The 21,646-nt window shown below is 37.7% G+C and overlaps 1 protein-coding gene across 1 annotated transcript in view; it reads right to left on the bottom strand.

Annotated features, from left to right (window-relative positions):
- Positions 1-2,286: 2,286 nt before the first annotated feature.
- Positions 2,287-21,646, bottom strand: part of PPEF1 (protein phosphatase with EF-hand domain 1) — a 112,152-nt gene continuing 92,792 nt past the window's right edge. The window contains exons 17-20 of the mRNA XM_059158383.1: positions 12,113-12,219; positions 5,294-5,457; positions 3,687-3,771; positions 2,287-2,903 (exon numbers count right to left, since the gene is read on the bottom strand). Coding sequence (XP_059014366.1) covers positions 2,695-2,903; positions 3,687-3,771; positions 5,294-5,457; positions 12,113-12,219 — 565 coding nt within the window. The 3' untranslated portion in view covers positions 2,287-2,694. The remainder of the gene's footprint in view (positions 2,904-3,686; positions 3,772-5,293; positions 5,458-12,112; positions 12,220-21,646) is intronic.

Raw genomic sequence — 21,646 nt, 5'->3', positions numbered from 1 at the left:
TTTTTAGGTAAAATTTCCAACAAAGGCATTTAATTTCAGAGATTAGAAGCCCAAGGAAGAAGATGAGAGTTCCAGAAAGGACCCCCAAAATAGATAACCAAATGATACTCAGGAAGCAACAAAAAGACTCATTCTTGACCACCAGGGATTGGACGTTTCTCGAAACCACTATCCTGGGATTATCAGTGGATTTTCACGTGAGATAATGGGGCAGAAGCTCTGTATACACCAGGGAGTACACATTCAGAGCACTCATCAAGATTCTGTTCTTTTGGGGCGCCTGGGTGGCTCAGTCGGTTGCGCGACTGCCTTCAGCTCAGGTCATGATCCCGGGGTTCCGAGATCGAGCCCCACATCAGGCTCTCCCTGCTCAGTGGGGAGCCTGCTTCTCCCTCTGCCTGCCGTTCCCCCTGCTTGCTCGCTCTCTCTCTCTCTCTCGCTCTCAAAAAAAAAAAAAAAAAAAAAAAAAGATTGCTCTCTTGGAACCACTCTCAGTACAAAATTCTGTATTAGTCGGGGTTTTATAGATACATAAAACCAGCAGAAGGGGTTGACACAAAAGTGGGATCTGGGTAAACAGGTTCTGGAAGACGCCTTACCTGGTGTTGGAGCTCGAAGTCCTCAGGGCAGGTAGTCAGGAGGGGAAGATGAACACAGGCTCGAACCCACACACACACAAGCCGGCACCGCACAAGGATGGACCGCAGCCAGAGTCCCTTCCTACCGTTTCTGGCGTTGGTGATGAGGCCGTGCTGTGGAAGCCACGGCCCTTCATCACGGAGCTGACACACACCTGGCCCGGGTGCCTCATCACGGAGCTGACACACTCCTGGCCCAGGAATCAGAGAAGCTGACGGAGGATCCAGGGGAACTCAGAGCAATTGTGGGCCACTTCACACCAACAAAGTGACTCCGCAGCTCAGCAACAGTGTGTGCGAGCTACAGTATGGCTGCTACTTCCCTTGGCCTTCCCAATCACTCAAGAGTCTCCCTGGCCACCCACTTTAACCGGAAACATATGAGAACAGGCATTCTGAGAAATGCGGTTCAGCCTAGCCAAACTGACACACTGCAAAGCTGTCACATTCTTTAATGGTTGTGTCTCTTCCGAACCTCCTTTTGTTCTAGAGTTAGCCTTAGTAAATTACATTTTTCTCTAAGAAACAGTCTATTCACCTATTTTTAAAAATAGTTACTCATCATATTCTTGGGAACTATTTTTAGCAATTTCTGGTAGAGCTACAGTTGTATTCCTTTTCACTCATTAATATGGCTATCTTATGTTGTTTCTAATTTAATTACATTATTATCAGAGAATGTAGTATCTTTGTTTTTGGTTGCTTGGTATTTGAGATATGTGTTGAAGTCTAGTAGAGGGTCAATTTTTATAAATGTTCCATGTGTGCTTGAAAACAATGTGTATTATCTAAAATTAATTCCAGAGTGCCTGCACACGCGTGCGCGCGCGCGCACACACACACACACAAAATTCAGTGGATTAACTGGGTTGTCCAAAAATCTATACACTGTTCTGTTATATAAGTGGTCTATTCCTGACATAGGTGTATTAAAAATCTCCCTCTATCAATTTTTCCTAGTAATTACGTCAATTTTTGCATTATAAATTTTAAAGCTGTTATTGGATGCATATGTGTTTATAATTCTTTTATCATCATGGTGAATCATTCCTCTTAGCATTCAATAATGACCCCTTTTATCCCTAATGATATTTTTGCCTCAAAGGCTATATCCTGTCCAACATTAGTACTGCTACAGTTTTAATTATGCTCTTTTTTTATTGCCCACTAGGGCTTTCTATTACTTTCTTACCAGCTCAGCTATGCATTTAAAAAAGATATTTGTTACATTTTATCCATTATTCCTGGTGTGTGTACCAGGTAGTTGTGGATATCTAACCTGGCATATTGATAGATCTTAAGGTTCTCAAAATTAGAAAAAAATGAAATGCATACTCGCCTTTAGAGAGAAATCTAGATGCTTGATATGCATTCAGGATAGTAGAATAAATTGCACAACGTTTGCATAACCAAAGCCCCATCTCCCCGTGAAGGCGGCAAACGATATTAACTGTAGGGCTCAATCTGAATTGTGTTCACCTTGTGTCTCCAACAGACAAGACAAAAAAAATAGGTTTTTTCAAACAATATACTCCCACAGCTTCCCCCAAGAGTTTGATATGGGCCCCATCCCTCAAGGGTGGTTCCCCCAAGATTGAGAATCACTGGTTTATGGTCTCCAAAGAAGATTCAGTTTAAAGATGGACATATTTTATTCCATTAACAGTTTGGTATGCCTCCTCCCATCCCTCGGTCACTCACACATGTTGCACTTTTCTCTGGTGCTCTGTGGGTTCCTTTCACATGTTTCCAAACTGCTCTGGTCTCCTGGTCCAAGAGGCCAACACTAGGATCAAACCCAGTTTCTACTTGGCAATGTATGAGTCCTAAATCCTATCAGCTGGATCCAAATCCTATCAGCTGACATTTAACCTAGTTTACCAATTACCACTTCATGGGGACTTCAAACCCCATACTATACATCTGCTTGTGGCATGAATGGGGGGGGGGGGATCTACCTTTCTCTACTACTGATTATGAATTACAAGGGTTTTGCAAAGATGGCGCCAGTAATTTGGGCCCAAGAGTTTACAAGGAGGGAAAGCCCTCGTTCTTGCTAAGGAGATTGGCCATCTGATTTGTTCAACTTCTCCAATTTATGCACTACATAGAAAGCCTTAAGAAACTCATTAAAGTCAATGCTTCCATCTTTGTTTAAGTCCATTCTTTCAGCGAGCTCATCAATTTGAAAATCCTCAATGTGAATGCTGTAGTGACTATTGAAGAGTTTCCACATGGCACGAAATTCTTCCATGGAAATCAGGCCTAAAGGAATAAAGAAGAAGGTGTGAGTGTTGGTCTTAAGACCCACCTAATGGAGGGGGGGGGGACTTATACTGATTGAAGAATCCTAATGAGAAGCTCACTCACATGCCCAAACATCGAGACACTGAAGGAAATAAAAAAGTCAGACTGTCAATTTAAGACACAATATGTCACTTTCACGTACCTGAAATTATTCCAGGTCCAGATTATACTCAAGGTCCTGAGGTTATTCCAAACCTGGAAGTAGTATACACCGAAGGGATGGGGGTAGACTGTGGACTGTGGGGCTCTATTTAAGGGAAAGGGACATCAAAGCAGAGGGAGAAGATACTCTGGCCCTCAATAAGATAATGGTAAACAATGGCTCTGCCATGTTTTATAGACAATGATTTACTTTCATATTTTGATTATTGACCTTTGGTATTCAATGATCTCTGCAGTTGGGGAGTATCTGATGATTTTTTTTTTTATTGCCTGGAGTAACCACTATGTTTAAATGGCCAGGAAATTATCTTTTCATCTGTGCTGGTGACTTATAAAAGGAGCTATTCTTGTCCAATAGATGCAGAGGCCTATAGGGACAGTAAGGTCTTAAATACAGTTTTTAGACAAACTAAATAATAATAATAATAATAATATTTAACATAAGTTTATTCATCCCCCTAGCCCAGGTTAATTCAAGTTTGGGCAAAGAATGCAACAGATGAAAGCTGAATTCTGCTTTCCGAGAAACAGATTAGCCTTTGCCTTCTACTGCTATCGAACTAATCAATGCTCGTTTACCTGAGTGATCAGAGTCAATGACATTGAAGATGATTTGCAGGTCAGAGCGGTATCTGTACAGAGTTTCAATTAGAGTAGACTGAGCCTAAAATAAAGATGTTCTAAGTGTTAAAACACATAGAATTAATAACACAGGTCAATTGTAGTAAATGTAGCAAACACAAAACATTATCACCAGTTCAAAGGATGTGATTCAGATAGAAACGAGATGACAGGCCTTCCTTGGAGGACCAGCCCTCATTAATCAAAGACAAGACCATGCTCTTGTATGCGGAACCAAGTGCAGCCTGCGTGGGTCAGGGGACAGGGCCCATGCCATTCAGGAAGCAAGGAACAGCAGCCAACATTTACTGAGAAAACCGAGTGCAGGCTCTATGAGAAGAGTTTTCCATGGGAAACCCTCCATGAGAGTTTTCATTTCATTCTGTCCTCAACAAGAGGCCCGGGGAACAGAATTATTATGCCCATTTTCCAGATTAGAAAACAGGTAAAGTTCAGTTTCTCAAGGTTCACATAGTTGGTAAAGGGGATCTGACTCTCAGCTGCCTAAAGCCAAGGCCTATGGGTTTGGCCATCACGGTTGACTGCCTCTTAGATAAAGCCTAAAGCCTTCTCTGTGTGGGTGTTTCACTCTCCCACTCGCACTTTGCTTTTCTTCCCTCTGCTCTTACTTTGCTATCTCCCCTGCAAACAATCACCCCAATCTCAGTCCCCATCAGCTCCCTTTCAGCCAGTGTTATAACCAATTGCCAAAGGGTTGTTAACTAGTAAGTATGGGGGGTGGTGTCTGGTAATTCTTCCTGCGGTATTCTCATTTTAATAAGAGATTCTAAAGTTTACAAGTCTTTAAGGCATAAAATGTCATGTCAGCTAGTCTATACCCTTACAGTTTAACAGGGGCTCTGCTGAGTATTTTAAGGGGGAGTTGAATGAAAGAATGGATGTCAGAGAATCATATATTTGACATGGATTTGCTTGCAGAAGCCTTTTCCTTCTTTTTCCATCTTGCCTATCCTTAGAAGGCACAAATTTCACAAACAGATCACAATGTACCTGGGAGAGCATCCTTAGGCCTTTCCCAAGACTGCCACACCCATCCATTAGATGATTCTCACTCCCCAACTTTTCTTTTTCCTTTTTTTAAAGAAAGATTTTATTTATTTATTTGTCAGAGAGAGAGCATGAGAGCAGGGTGAGGGGCAGAGGGAGAGGCAGACTCCCCACTGAGCAGAGAGCCTGATGCGAGGCTTGATCCCAGGACCCTTAACGAACTGAGCCATGCAGGCGCACCATCCCCAACATTTCAGAGGACTGAGTTCCTCTTATAGGTCGTCTGAAGGGTGTTTTGCTCAAGCCAGGTTTTATTTGTCTGTTTTTGCTTTTTTCTTTTTAAGAGAGTAAGCACATGTGTGTGGGGGGGAGGGCAAAGGGAGAGAGGATCCCAAGCAGACTCCACTCTGAGCTCAGAGCCTGACTTGGGGCTCGATCCCACAATCCATGAGATCATGACCTGAGCCAAAAGCAAAAATCTGATGCCTAACTCGACTGAGCCACCCAGGCGCCCCATCGCTCCAGACAGGCTTTAGCTGGAGCTACGTTTCACTTGCCTCTTTCACAGGTTTCTGAATGTGGATATCCTGGAAGGTGGACATGTAGTTAATATTTCCATTTTTGTCTGTGGTTACCAGATGTGGACTCAGGGATCTCCATGGTAAGTTCAGCCCCAAAGTGTTCTCCATGGAGAAGGCCCACTGGCCCATAGAAAGTTTTCCTAACAACAATAACAACAACAATAACAACAAAGCCCATATCATTGGTTGATAATTTGGTAAAGAAATGCAACTTACTTGGCAGAACCAAGTTTCGAAGGCCCGGGGTTTCGAAGCCTGGGTTCCTCCTGTTCCCCTCTGTGATCTGTCCCAACAGGCACCGTAGCTCTGGTGCATAATATAGAAATTCCCCACTTCCACTCATCACCCTGTGCTCATCACGACCAGTGCCCCCCTTCATCCCCATCACCTGTCTCACCCATTCCCCCACCACCTTCCTTCTGGTAGCCAGAAGTGTGTTCTCCAGAGTGAAGAGTCTGTTTCTTGATCTGCCTCTCTTTCTCTCTCATTTTATCCCTTTGCTTCTTTCATTTCTTAAATTCCACAGATGAGTGAAATCATACGGTATTTGTCTTTCTCTGACTTATTTCACTAAGCTTAATTCTCTCTAGCTCCATCTGTGTCATTGCAAAGGGCAGGATTTTCTTTTTTATGGCTGAGTAATATTCCATTGTGTGTCCATATACCACTACTCTCTATCCATTCATCCATTCATGGACACTTGCATTGCTTCTGTATCTTGGCTGTTGTAGATAATGCTGCTATAAACATAGGGACGTGTGTATCCCTTTGAATTAGTGCTCTTGTATTCTTTGGGTAAACACCCTGTAGTGTGATTGCCAGATTAAAAGGTAGTTCTATTTTTAAATTTTTGAGGAACCTCCATACTATTTTCCATAGTGGCTGCACCATTTTGCATTCCCACCAATAGTGCATGGAGGTTCCTGTTTCTCCACATCCTCACCAACACCTGTTGTTTCTCGTATTGTTGGTTTTAGCCATTCTGAAAGTGTGAGGTAATAGCTCACTGTGGTTTTGATCTGCATTTCCCTGACGATGAGTGATGATGAGCATCTTTTCATGTGTTTGCTGGCCATATTCTTTTTTTAAAAATTAAAGTTCAACACATACAGACAAGTTCACGAAATAAATTCAGAGCTCAGTGAATTGTCACGAGGGAGTTCCTATGTAGCCACCACCAAGGATAAGAAATAGAACATCGCCAAATACGTATGATTTCACTCATGTGAAATTTAAGAAACAAAACAAACGAGCACAGGGAAAAAAAAGAGAGAAGCAAACCAAGAAATAGACTTTTAACTATAGAGAACACACTGATGGTCACCAGAGGGGAGGTGGGTGGGGGCATGGGGTTAAACAGGGGAAGAGACCCGGGTGACATGTGAAAGTACTGAATCATCATATTGCACACCTGAAACTAATATTACACTGTTTGTTAACTAATTGGAACCTAAACAAAAACTCAAAGTTTAAAAAAAAAAAAAAAAAAGAACACTGTCAATATTCAAAAGGCCCCCTTGTGGCCTCTCACAATTACTACCACCACCCACTTTTCCTAAGGAGAGCTGCCATCTTGATTTCTATCACTATAATTAACCTCTTGTCTTTTTTGATCCATATGTAAATGGAATCACGAGGTATATATTTCAGGGGGAGTCTGACTCCTTTTGCTCAACACTAAGTGCATGAGAGTCAGCCATGTTTTCTATTCAGTTTCAGCATCTTTATTGTCATTGGTGTATGGCATTCCGTGGTGTGAATACACACAATTTATATATCCATTCAACTCTTGGTGGGCATCAGGGTTATCCCCAGTTTGAGGCTATCACAAACAGTGTTGCTAAGAACATTTTTGTACATGCCCTTTTGGTGCATTGAACCTATAATTCAATTTGAAAAGAATTTATATCTTGATAACTTCAGCCCTTAAACACAGTAATATCTACCCACTTATTCCAATCCTTTTAAATTTCCTTTAATAATATTTTAGAAATCTCATACATCAGTCATTAGGCTCATTCCTCAATTCTTGCTTATCTGCTGTGAATGGTATCTTTTAAGATTCTCATTATCTAAAAGTTAATTCTTAGCTCTATCTGTTATTAGTTTATTCCCCCCCCCCCCCAGCTCCAAATCTACCCTTCTTTGCCCTGTTTTGTGATACTGGAACTGAACCCTGTAAATATTTCTCTTTTGGCACCTGGTATGATGTCAAGAGAGGGCACAGGAAGGATGCTCTAAGACTTGGCAGAAGAAATACCTCTGGTATGCTTTCCTTCTTGCTTTTATAGCACAGCATGGTTGCCAGAGGTGTGTGGGAAATGCATTGGCACCCACTATCTAGTGAATTTTACCAATACCAGAGTGAATGGCTTCCTTGCCAGGAGTGTGTGGGAGACTCAGTGGTACACAGCCTAAAGAGGGTTTTGCTGGCACCCCAGTGGGTGGCTCCATCCTCTTCAGTCCTGACCCACCAGCTATAGATCATCTTTGATATGAGACACCTGAGCGAACTTCCACCCCACCTAGTGAGCCACAGTCACTCCCTGTCCAGTGAGATCTGAATCTTAGCCTTGGAGGGAGTAGGGGGCTATTCTAAGTTTGTTCCTTCCTTGGGTACACTTTCTTAGCCTTAGAGATAATAGCTGCTCCCTATAATTTCTATTCCTGTATCCTTTAGAGTTCTCTTTTAGCCATTTTAGTAATTAATCACCTTTAACTAGTTAATAATTCTTTATATTAAACTTCCCTGTTCAAATGATTGCTGTGGTTTCTGAGTCCTCAACAGATTCTAACCAATATACTAATATATGGAAATGCAATCAATTTCTGTGTATTGACACTGTGTTCTACAAGTTGTTAAATTCACTTATTAATTCTAAGAGTTTTTCTTTGTCTTTATTTAGGTTTTCTGTATACTCGATTATGTTGTCTACACATAGTAACATTTTATTTCTTCCTTTCTAATTCTTATCATCTTATTTAACTTGCCTTATTGCAGTAGCTAGCATCCCTAATAGAGTGTTGAACAATCTTGACAGTACACATCTGTATTAGTTTCCTACTGCTGCTGTAACAAATTACTACAGACTTAGTGGCTTAAAATAACACAGATTTATTCTCTTAAAGTTCTGGAGATTAGAAGCCCAAAATCTGCTTGCTGGGCCAAGTCCAAGTGTCAGCAGGGCTGGTTCCTTTGGGAAACTCTGATGGGAGGACCCATTTTCTTCCCCTTTTCGGCTTCTAAAGGCTGCCTATATTCCTTGACTTGAGGCACCTTCCTCCGTTTTCAGGATGTATTGTTTAATATTTGCTTCCATCAGCACATCCCCTTTTCCTCTGACTCCGACTCCTCCTACATCCCTCTTGAAAGGACCATCCTGATTATATCGATTCCACCTAGATAACGCAGGGTAGTCTCCCTAGGTCAAGATCATTGTTCTAATTACATCTGCAAATCCCTTTAGCCATATAAGTAAGGTAACATTCAGAGATTCTGGGGATTAGGCTATGGACACGTTGGGGGATGGGAATTATTCAGCATCTTTCTCTCATTCCCCATCTTAGAAGAAAAGGTTTCAACATTACTCCATCAAGTGTGCTTTTTTCTATAGGCTTTGTTAGACATCCTTTATGAGATTAAGGAAATTTTCTTCTGTTTTTAGTTTTCTAAGTGTGATATCAAGGTAAAACACATCCAACAATTTTTCTTATTTTGGGAGAATCATAACTTCTTTAATTTTGTTAAAGCAGTGAATTAAACTGATTGATTTCTGAATGTTAAAACAAGCTACAATTCCTAACATTTCTAGACTAAACCAAACTTGGTTGTAATTTAACCTTTTGTTAATATTCCATTTAGGATTTTTTTCATCTAAGTTTATGAGCAAGATTAGCTATTAACTTTCCTTTTCCATAATGTTTTTGTTGGGTTTTGGTATCAAGGTTATGCTGACCTCCTAAAATAATCTTGGAAATATCCCTTGTATTTCCATTCTCTGGAAGAGTTTTATAATACTGGTTTTATTCTTAAATGTATATTGTAATGGTTAATGAGGCTATCTGAACTAAGCTGTCTTTGGGACAAGTTGCAAAATTTCATATCCATTTTCTTCAACAGTTATAGGATTGTTGAGATTTTCTATTTCTTTTTGTGTCTGTTTTGGCAAGACAGTGGGTATGTGTAACGTATTTTAGGAATTTGTCCATTTAATATAAAGTGTTAATTATTAGCACAAGAGTTTCTTTTTTTTTCTAAGATTTTATTTATTCATCTGACAGAGAGAGAAGCACATGCACAAGCAGGGGGAGGGGCAAATGGGAGAGAGAGGAGCAGGCTCTCTGCTGAGCAGAGAGCTCAATACAGGGCTCAATTCCTGGACCACAGGATCATGACCTGAGCCAAAGGCAGATGTTTAATGACAAAGCCCAGGTGCCCGAGCATAAGAGTTTCTATAATACATCTTATGAGCTTTTTAATATCTGTAAAGTCTGTAGTAACATCTCTCTTCTCAATTCTGGCATCGATCATTTCTCTTTCTCTGTCTGTCTCCTTACCAGTGTTTTATCAGATTTACTAGTTTCTTCAAAGAATCTTTATTTTTTTACTTTGTTGATCTTAGTTTCATCTTTTAAAATATTAAAATATATGTATGTTCAGTGCTTCTCTAACTTGTATCTTATAAGTTTCAATATGTTGCATTTTCATTCAGTTGCAGAATTCTAGTTTCCACTGTTATTTTTCCTTTTATCTAAGGGCTATTTAGCATTATATTTCTTATTTCTAAGCCCCAGGGAATTTTCTGGCTACCTTCTGTCAATTCACTATGACAGAAAATTTATTCTGTATGTTTCTTATACAAAAATTTGTTGAGATTTGCCTTCTGTTCCAGTTTATGATCAATATTTGTAAATGTTCCATTTGTGCTTGACAAAAATGTATATTCTGCAATGTTGGGTGCAGAGTTCTATATACGTCTTTTAGGGGAAGTCTACTAATCTTTTTGTCCGTTAATTCTTTTAGTCAAAGGGGTATTAAAATCTCCCAATGTGATGGTAGATTTATCTACTTTTATTTGTTCTGTTGATTTTCTTAAATATATTTTTGAGGCTATAAATCAATACATATACATTTAGAATGGATTCAATTGTCAAACTATTTTATCATTACAAAGTGTCCCTTTTTATTTTGAGTAATGTATATTTCCTTGAAATCTACTTTGTCTAATATTAATAGAGCTCTTACAACTTTGGTCTTGTGTTTTCATGTTGTATCTTTCTCTAAGTTTTGGTTTCAGTATTTTTTATATATGACTCCACTGTTTACAGGTTTCTATTGCAACTATGGAGAAGTCTAATAACAGTACAACTGTTTTTTCTTTGTAGCAATGTGTATTTCTCTCTGCTTCCAAGATTTTTTTAAAAAGATTTTATTTATTTGACAGAGAGAGAGATCACAAGTAGGCAGAGAGGCAGGCAGAGAAAGAGGGGGAAGCAGGCTACCCGCTGAGCAGAGAGCCTGATGCAGGGCTCCATCCCAGGACCCTGAGATCATGACCTGAGCTGAAGGCAGAAGCTTTACCCACTGAGCCACACAGGTGCTCCCCAAGATATTTTTATTTGCTGTTGGTGTCCTGTAGTTTCTCCACAAGTGTGTATAGGTGTGTATTTATTTTTTTATCCTGTTTGAGAAACACTGTACCTCTCTACCTGTGAATGTGAGTTGGCTTATCAGTTCTGGAAAAGTCTCAGCCATAATCATGTCAAATATATCCTCTCTTACAGTCTTTTCTCCTGGGACCCTGAGTAGATGTATGTTAGACTTGACTTTACTGTCCATAACACTTAATATTTCTAATTCCTTTTTAAGCAATGTCTAATCTTCTGTTTAACCCATCCGTTATGGGTTTTCTTAAACAAGTATATTTTTTTATCTATTTGGTTCTTCAAATTGTTTTCAAATGCATGTCTGCAATTCCATCTTTTATTTCATTAAACATTTCTTAGTTGTTTGTATTTGCATTTGAAAATTCTAATATCTGATGTCTTTAGGGAATTAAATCTGTAGTTTGTTCTTTCTGTTGACTCTTACTCATGGTAGCTTGCCTCGCTGTTTCACAATCTTTGGTTATGAGCTCGTGGTTGATCTTAATCTCTGGATACATTAGTGGCCAAAATTAGGGATGCATCCCTTGAACATGGATTTGCATTTGCTTGCCAAGAGTGGGGGGCACTACAAACATAGGCCTACCGTAGCCTCTTTGAGGGCCCAGGCTTAATGTAGAACTCTCAGATTCAGCTTATCCATCTTTCTTTTATCCCATGGTTTAGTCTCAGGATTGAGTGTTACACCAAAATTAGCATTTGCCCTCAGGACAATCTACTATTTTGTGCTTGCTTGCTACTCCATGCCCCAAATATGGTTTCAAAAAACCTTTCATGGGAAAATAAAATGTTTCCTACATATTTATCTTACTGTGAGGCTGGTAGATGCATTAAAATTCTGTATCCTCTAGAAGCTAGCTGTTACTTAGCAGGAGGGCCTTATGGAGTATCTAGTCTGAGATACCAAAATAGAAGGGTTGCTGTTGTTTTAAGTTGAAAGAAACTTCCTGCAAAGGAGGAATATGGCTTTTTTCAAGCACATAATGGATTATATTTTATTTTTATCTCTATCTTTCCTCGTTAGTAAAAATAGAAAACTGAAATCTTAAGGGAGCAAAAAAATTAAGTAAAAACTGATTTTTATGTAAGCTGGTACGTTAAGAAATGGTAAGCATAACATAATTTTATTACCTGATTTACTGCGGTCTTGAAGTTGGAAAGCACGAATGAGGTCAGTTTTTCGTGAAAGCATTCTCTCTTTCAATATCCTGATGGCACTACTTTCCATAGTATTCACCCTATGGTAACAAAACAATTATTGGGTGAAAGAAAGACACATAAACCATACCACTGTGTCTTGTTTTAATGTGTTCCACTTCAAATGAATTGCCTAACTACACACATACCCTGTTAGTAGGTGGTCAGTGTTTTTGTATGTATGTATGTATGTGCATGTATTGTGAAATTTTAAAAGGATTACCACTGGTGTTTTCTTTTTGATTTCCAAGTTTTACATAAGCAACTGATGTCTGAGCATATCCAAGATAATTTTTAAAAACAAGAAAAATAAAGAGGGACTTGCTATAGCAGACATTAAAATTTACTGTGAAGTTGCTAAAACCAAACAATAGGTATTAACACAAAAGAAGACAGATGCATGAGCAGAACATAATAGAAATTGCATAAACTTAGTGAACTATATATGGGAATAATATATATGACAAAGGGGGTATTACAATTCAGTGGAAAGGGGCTATTTTTTTTAACACAGTGCTAGCATAGTTATCTGTCTGAATGCTAAACCACCTCGACCGTTTACAAAAATAAATTCTAAATAAAGGAAGAAGAGAGAAGTAAAGTGGCTATGAGTCATATATCCCCTCCCCCAAAAAGCAGAGAGGGCAGACCCAACTGTATGTTTTCTACAGGAGATACACTTTAGTTTCAAAGATACAAAGAGCTCAAAAGAACAAAAAAAATGTGTATTATGCAAACATCAACCATAAGAGAGTTAGAGTGGCTACACTCTAACTAATAGTAGACAGAATAGACTTGAAGACAAAATATATTACTAGAGATAAAGAGGGATATTTTATAATGATAAAAGAGTCAGACAAGAAGACAACAATTGTAACCATATATATGAACCTAACAACAGAGCCCAAAACTATATGAAGCAAAAACAGACAGAATTGAAGGGAGAAAGAGACAATTTAACAATAATAGTTGGGGACTTCAATATTCTACTTTCAATAATGGATATAACAATGAGGCAGAAAATAAAAAAGGATATAAAAGACTTGGACAGCACTACAAACCAACTAAATTTAATAGATATGTATAAAACACTCTACCCAACAACAGCAGAATATACATTTTTCTAAATCACATATGGAACATTCTCCACAATGGATCCTATGCTACGCCACCGTATAAGTCTCAATAGATTTAACATGATTAACATAATACAAAGTATCTTTTCTGACTACAAAGGGAATAAATTAGAGATTAATAACAGAAAGAAATTTGGGGAAATCCCAAATACAAGGAAATCAAACAACACAATCCTAAATAATCAATGGGTCAAAGAAGAAATCACAAGAGAAATTGGAATATACTTTAAGATAAATGAAGATTAAAACACAATATGTCAAAATGCATGAGACATAACCAAAATAGTGCTTAGAAGAAAATTTGTAGCTACAAATGCCTATATTAAAAAAGATCTCAAATCAATAACATAATCTCTGCTTTCAAAAACTAGGAAAAAAAGAGTAAACTGAAAGAAAACAGATGGAAAGAATAAAGAATAGAGGAAAACTATAGGCATAAATGTTTTATAGTATTTCTAAGGTATTTTTACATATTGAAGGTTTGTGGTAACCCTGCACTGAGCAAGCTTATCAATGACATTTTTCGAATAATATTTGCTCACTTTGTGTCTCTGTCACATTTTGGTAATTCTCACAGTATTTCAAACTTTTCCATTATTATTTTGTTATGATGATCTATGATCAGTGATCTTTAATTTTAGTATTGTAATTGTTTTGGGTTGCCACAAACTATGCCCACATAGGACAGCCACTTAATTGATATTGTATCTGTTCTGACTGCTCTACTGACCAGTCATCCCTCATCTCTCTCTCTCTCCTTGAGCCTCCCTATTTCCTGAGACACAACAATATTGAACTTAGACTAATTATTAAACCTACAGTGGCCTCTAAATGTTCAAGTTAAAGGGAGTCAAAGGTCTCTCACTTCATATTTTTTAAGTTTATTTATTTATTTTTAGTAATCTCTACAACCAATGTAGGGATCAAAGTCACAACCCTGAGATCAAGAGTCACATGTTCTTCTGACTGAGGCAGCCAGGCGCCCCTCTTATATTAAATCAAAAGCTAGAAATGATTAAGCTTAGTGAGGAAGGCATGTTGAAAGCCAAGAGAGGCTGAAGACTAATCTTCTTGTGCCCAAAAGTTAGTCAAGTTTTTAATGCAAAGAAAGAAATTTTTGAAGGAAATTAAAAGTGATATCCCAATAAACCCAAATGATAGGAAAATGGAACAGCCTTATTGCTGATATGGAGAAAGTCTAAGTGGTCTGGTTAGAAGATCAAACCAGTCACCATATTCTCTTAGGCCAAAGCCTAAAATCCTAAAAAAAAAAATAAAATTAAAGTATACATGTTGTTTTTTAGATATGCTACTGCACACTTAACAGACTACAGTATAATGCAAACATAACTTTTATATGCACTAGGAAACTGAAAAATTCTCCTGACTTGCTTTATTGTAAGATTTGCTTTATTTATTTATTTTAAAGATTTTATTTATTTATTTGACAGATGGAGATTACGAGTAGGCAGAGAGGCAGGCAGAGAGAGAGGGGGAAGCAGACTCCCTACTGAGCAGAGAGCCCGATGCGGGGCTCGATCCCAGGACCCTGAGATCATGACCTGAGCTGAAGGCAGAGGCTTTAACCTACTGAGCCACCCAGGCGCCCTAAGATTTGCTTTATTACAGTGGATTGAAACTGAACCTGCAGTATCTCTGTGGTGTGCCTGTAAATGAAATAGAAAACAGAAAAACAATAGAGAAAATCAATAAAGCCAAAAATTGGTTCTTCCAAAAAGATCAATAAAATTGACAAACTTTAGCTAGACTGGCCAAGAAAAAAGGAATGAAGGACTCAAATTTCTAAAATCAGGCATGAAAGAGGGGTCATCACAATTGACCTCACAGAAATAAAAGGTTATGAGGGAATACTATAAGCAATTATACACCAACAAATTAGATAATCCAGAAGAAATGGACAAATTCCTATAAAGATACAAACTACCAAAACTGACTAAGAAGAAATAGAAAACCTGAACAGACTTAGAACAGATAAAAAGATTGAGTAAGTAATCGAACAAGTTCTTATGAAGAAAAGCTCAGGATGAGATGGCTTCACTGGTGAAGTCTACCAAACATTTAAAGAAAAATTAATACCAAACACACAAACTCCTCAAAAAAAGTATTGAGCATACTACCCATCTTGTTATACATACCCGTATTATAATACAAAGCCAATATTTTATCCTGACACCAAAACCAAAGATCACGAGAAAACTACACATCACTATAACACCTCTTATGAATATAGATGGAGGGGCATCTGGCTGGCTCAGTCAGTAGAGCACACAATTCTTGATTTCAGGGTTGTGAGTTTGAGTCCCATGTTGGATATAGAGATTACTTGAAAAAAATTTTTAATTAAAAAAAAAATGAATATTGGGGCGCCCGGGTGGCTCAGTTGGTTAAGCAACTGCCTTTGGCTCAGGTCATGATCCCAGGGTCCTGGGATCGAGCCCCACATCAGGCTCCCTGTTCAGTGGGGAGCCTTCTTCTCCCTCACCCTCTGCTGCTCTTCCTGTCCTCTCTTGCTCTGTCAAATAAATAAATAAAAATCTTAAAAAAAAAATGAATATAGATGGAAAATCCTCAATAAAATACCAGCAAACTGTACCCAGCAATGTATAAAAAGGATTATATACCATGAACAAGTGGGATTTATCCAAGGAATCAAGGTCTGTTTAATATCTGAAATTTTAAAAATATCATATTAATTTTTTAAAAAGGAACATAAAACACATGATCCTCTCAATAGATACAGAAAAAGCATTTGACAAACTCTAACACTTTTTCATGATAAAAACACTCAATAAATTTGGCATAGAAGGGAACTTCCTCAATCTGATGAGAGGCATCTACATAAAACACATGGCTGATATACTTAATGGTGAAAGACTGAATGTGTCCCTTTTATGAACAGGAACAAAGTAAGGATATCTGCTTTCACCACTTCTAGTCAACATTAGTCTAGAGGGTAGCCAGGACAATTAAACAAGAAATAGAAGTAAAAGGCATCCAGATTGGAAAAAAAGTGAAACTATTTTCATTCAGAAATAGTATGATTTTGTATATAAAAAATCCCAAGGAACCTACTAAAAACTATTAGAATTAATAAACAAGTTAATCAAGATTGCACTGTATACAAAAAACAATTGTATTTCTATAGGCTAGAAATGAACAATCCAAAAATGTAAATTAAGAAAGCAATTCTACTTTCTATAGCACTACAAAGAATAAAATACTCAGAAATGAATTTAACAAAGAAATTCAAGATTTTTACACAGAGAAACCAAAACTTTCTTCAAGGAAATTAAAGAGCTAAATAAATAGAACAATATTACATGCTCATGGACTCAAAGACCTAATAATTAGAATGACAATAACCATGGGTGCCTGGTTGGCTCAGACAGTTAAGAATCTGCCTTAGGCTCAGGTCATGATCCCAGAGTCCTGGAATCAAGCCCCACATTTGGCTCCCTGCTCAGCAGGAAGCCTGCTTCTCCCTCTCCCACTCCCCCTGCTTTTGTTCCCTCTCTCAATGTGTCTTTGTCAAATAAATAAACAAAATCTTTTTTTAAAAAATGGCAATAACCAGGAGGGCCTGGGTGGCTTGGTCGGTTAAGCATCTGACTCTTGGTTTTGGCTCAGGTCATGATCTCAGGGTTGAGAAACTGAGCCCCATGTTGGGCTCTGTGCCCAGCAGGGAGTCTGTTTAAGATTCTGTCTCACCCTTTCCCTTTGTGTCTCCCCCTCCCCAAATAAATAAATAAAATCTTTAAAAAATAAAAATAAAATGGCAATGGCCACCAAATATATCTACAGATTCAAAATAATCCCTAACAAAATCCCAGCTGGCATTTTTGTAGAAGTTGACAAGCTGATTCTAAAATTCATATGGAAATGCTGGGGTGCCAGAATAACTGAAACAATCTTAAAAAACAAGAACAAAGTTCAACTCACATTTCCCAGTTTCAAAACTTACTACAAAGCTGCACTAATCGGGACAGTGTATCACTTGCATTAGAATAGAGATACAGATCAATGGAATACAATTTAAAGACTAGAAATAAACCTATACCTTTATCGTCAATTGACTTTTGACAAATGTGCCAAGACAATTACTTGGGAGAAGAATAGTCTTTCCAACTGCTAGTGCTGGGACAACTAGATAGCCACATGCAAAAGAATAAAGTTAAAGCCCTACCTCACACCACATACATTAACTCAAAACGGATCAGATACCCAAATGTAAGTGCTTAATGTATAAAATTCTTAGAAGACAATATAGGAATAAATCCTCATACCTTTGAGTTAGGCAATGGCTTCTTAAATACAACAACAAAAGCACAAGCAAAAAAGAGAGAGAGAGAGAGAGAAGATTGGATTTCATCAAAATTGAGAATTTTGCGCTGCAAATAATACCATAAGGAAAGGGAAAATATATCCCACAGATTGAGAGAGACTATCTGCAAATCATTTATCTAATAAGTGATGTGTATAGGATATATCAAGAATTCTTGTAACACCATAATAAAAAGAATAATAACTCAATTAAAAATTGAAAAAGGAGGGGCGATTGTGTGGCTCAGTTGGTTGAGTGTCTGTCTTTGACTTGCACCATCAGCCCAGGGTCCTGTAATTGAACACCCACACCACGCTCCCTGCTGCACAGGGGAGGAAGTCTGCTTCTCCCTCTCCTTCTGCCCCTCCTTCTGCTTGTTCTCTCTCTCTCTCAAATAAATGAATAAAATCTTCTTTGAATAGGTGGCACCTGGGTGGCTCAGTGGGTTAAAGCCTCTGCCTTTGGCTCAGGTCATGATCCCAGGGTCCTGAGATGGAGCCCTGTATTGGGTTCTCTGCTCAGCAGGGAGCCTGCTCCACACCCCCCTGCTTGCCTCTCTGCCTACTTGTGATCTCTGTCTGTCAAATAAATAAATAAAAATCTTAAAAAAAAAAAAGTTGAAAAGGGATCTGATATAGACATTTCTTCAAAGAAGATAAACAAATGTCCAATAAGTACATACAAAGGCCCTCAATATTACTGGTCATTAGAAAAATGCAAATCAAATCCACAATAAGATTCTATCTCACATTTACTAAAATGGCTACCATAAAAAAGATCATAATAAGGGTTGGCAAGGATGTATAAAAACTGGAATCCTCATACACTGCTGGTGGGAATGTAAAATTACACAGACCCTTGGGGATAAAAGCTTACAAGTTACTCAAAATGTTAAAAATAAAGGTACCATATAATCTAACAATTCCACTTTCAGGTATATACCCAAGAGAAATGAAAACATATGTATGCAGAAAATCTGTCCACCAATGTTCAAAACATTATTATTCATAATAGCCAAAAAGTGGAAAAAAGACAACTTTCCATCAATGGTCTGATGAATGGTCAAAGAAAATGTGAGCTATTCAAGCTAAAGCTATCTTGAAGAATAAAAATATAACTGGCATTATCGCAATTCCAGACTTCAAGTTATATTACAAAGCTGTAGTAATCAAAACAATATGTTACTGGCACAAAAGTAGACAAAGAGATCAATGGAACAGAATAGAAAACCCAGAAATAAACTCACAGTTATATGGTCAATTAATCTTCAACAAAGCAGGAAAGAATATGTAATGAGGAAAAGACAGTCTCTTCAACAAATGGCTTTGGGAAAACTGGACAGTTACGTGGAAGGAATGAAACCACATTCTTACACCATACACAAAAATAAACTCAAAATGGAATAAAGACCTAAATGTGAGACCTGAAGCAATAAAAATCCTAGGAGAGAGCACAGGCAGTAACCTCTCTGGCATTAGCCATAGCAACTTTTTCTAGATAGGTCTTCTGAGGCAAGGGGTACAAAAGCAAAAATAAACTATTGGAACGACATCAAAATAAAAAGCTTCTGCACAGCAAAAGGAACAATACACAAAACTAAAAGGCAACCTGTGGAATGGGAGAAGATATCTGCAAATAACATATCCGACAAAAGGTTAATATCCAAAATATATAAAAGAACTTATCAAACTCAACATCCAAAAAACCAAATAATCAAATTTTAAAAACGGGCAGAAGACAAGAACAGACATTTCTCCAAAGACAACATCCAGATGGCCAACAGGCACAAGAAAAGATGCTCATCATCACTTACCATCAGGGAAATGCAAATCAAAACCACCATGAGCTATTACCTCACACTTTCAGAATGGCTAAAATCAACAACACGGGAAACAACAGGTGTTGGTGAGGATGTGGAGAAACGGGAACCCTCACGCACTGCTGGTGGGAATGCAAACTGGAGCAGACACTGTGGAAAACAGTATGGAGGATCTTCAAAAAGTTAAACATAGAAATACCTTACAATCCAGCAATGGTACTACTGGGTATTTACCCAAAGAATACAAGCACACTAATTCAAAGAGATACATGCCTCCCTATGTTTATGGAAGCATTATTTACAATACTCAAGATATGGAAGCAACACAAGTGTCCATCAGTTGATGAGTAGATAAAGAGCAGTGATATATATACACAATGGAATACTACCCAGCCAAAAAAAGAATTAAATCTTACCATTGGCTATAGCATGGATGAAGCTAGAGAGTACTATGCTAAGTGAAATCAGTCCGAGAAAGACAAATACCATATGATTTCACTCATATGTGAAATTTAAGGAACAAAACAAATGAACAAAGGACAAGGGGGGGGTAAACCAAGAAACAGACCCTGAACTATAGAGAACAAAGTGATGGTTTCCAGAGGGGTGGTCGGTGGGGGGGGATGGTGAAATAGGTGATGGGGATGAAGGAGGTACTCGTGCTGAGCACAGGATGATGTCTGGAATTGTTAAATCACTATATTGTACACTCGAGGCTAATGTAATACTATGTGTTCACTGCACTGGAATTAAAACCTTAAAAAAATTTTAATTTTAAAAAAAGAAAATGTGGTCTATTCATATAATGGAATATTACTCAGCCATAAGAAGGAATGAAGCGTTCATACATGTTACATTAATGAACCTCAAAAACATTGTGCTTAGTGAAAGAAGCCAGTCACAGAAGACCACATATTGTGTGATCCCATTTACATGAAATATCCAGAACAGGTAAAATTTATAGAGACAGAAAGAGAAAACAGACTACTGGTTGCCTAGAGTTGTGATAGAGGTAAGTGACTGGTGACTGCTAATGGGTTCAAGTTGTCCTTTTAGAATGTCACAAATGTTTTAAAACTAGATTATTTTGGAACAATGAAAAAAAATAAATTTAATTTAAAAAAAGAAAAGAAGAAGAAACTAGGTTATAGCGATGGTTGCACAACTCTATAAATATCCTATCGGTGAATTAAACTGGTCAACTTCATGGTGTGTGAATTATGCCTCAACAAAGCTGTTAAAATAATTTGAGATTAACTTACTAACATAATAAAATATAATATAATATAAACTTGTTGTGGAGACATTCTTCTAACAAAGATGAAAATCCAAAAGATACGATGAAATTATATACAAAAATGTGCTTTCATAGAACTAAAGCAAAATGACAAAATATATACAATGTAACTGTAAAAATCCTCTATCCCTCATTTGCAAAGTACTCCTAAAAATTGATCAGAAAATGACAAACAACCCAATGTAAAATGGAGGAATAATACAAATAGGAAATTCAAAGAAGAGAAAAATGCAATGTCCAAAAACATAAGATAGGCAAAAGTGCTAATTAAAACAATGAGACTTACCATTTTGATCCAACAGCTTGGCAAAAATCAAGAAGTGTAGTAATATCTGAGACTAATAAGGATGTGGAAAAGTTGGTATGTTGTTTTTCAGATTGTTAATTGTTAAAACTCTTTTGGAGTATCCAGCAAAATTTTAAACCATAAATCTATAAACTCCACATTTTGAAATTTTGGTTAAAAAAGTACTAAAACTTATGGCTGTATGCATGCACGTGTGTGTGTATGTATGTATGTACACACACACACACACAGACACACGGAGAAGTATTTGTTCTATACAACATTGCTTTTAAGTGCAAAACCCTGGAACCAAGCTGGATGGCCTTCAATTGAGTAAGATTTTGTCACTCTATAATTTTTATGGCACATCTACTAGAAAGATTGAGTTAGGACTACGTGTATTCACTTGGAGTAATGTTCATGATACCATCTTTAGAGAAAAAGTTAGTTGTAGAGTGTGCTGTGTGATTCTATCTTTGTAAAAAAAAAAAAAAAAAAAAAAAGTTTGTATGTTACAGACTGCCTTTCTCCTTCCCCTCTGGGATCTGCACTGGATGAGGGAAAGGACTTCTGCCTATTTTGTTCATT

This window comes from Mustela lutreola, chromosome X (genome assembly GCF_030435805.1).
Source record: "Mustela lutreola isolate mMusLut2 chromosome X, mMusLut2.pri, whole genome shotgun sequence".
NCBI lineage: Eukaryota > Metazoa > Chordata > Mammalia > Carnivora > Mustelidae > Mustela > Mustela lutreola.
The sequence above is the reverse complement of the archived record's forward strand: the minus strand, read 5'-3'. Positions and strand labels throughout refer to the sequence as shown.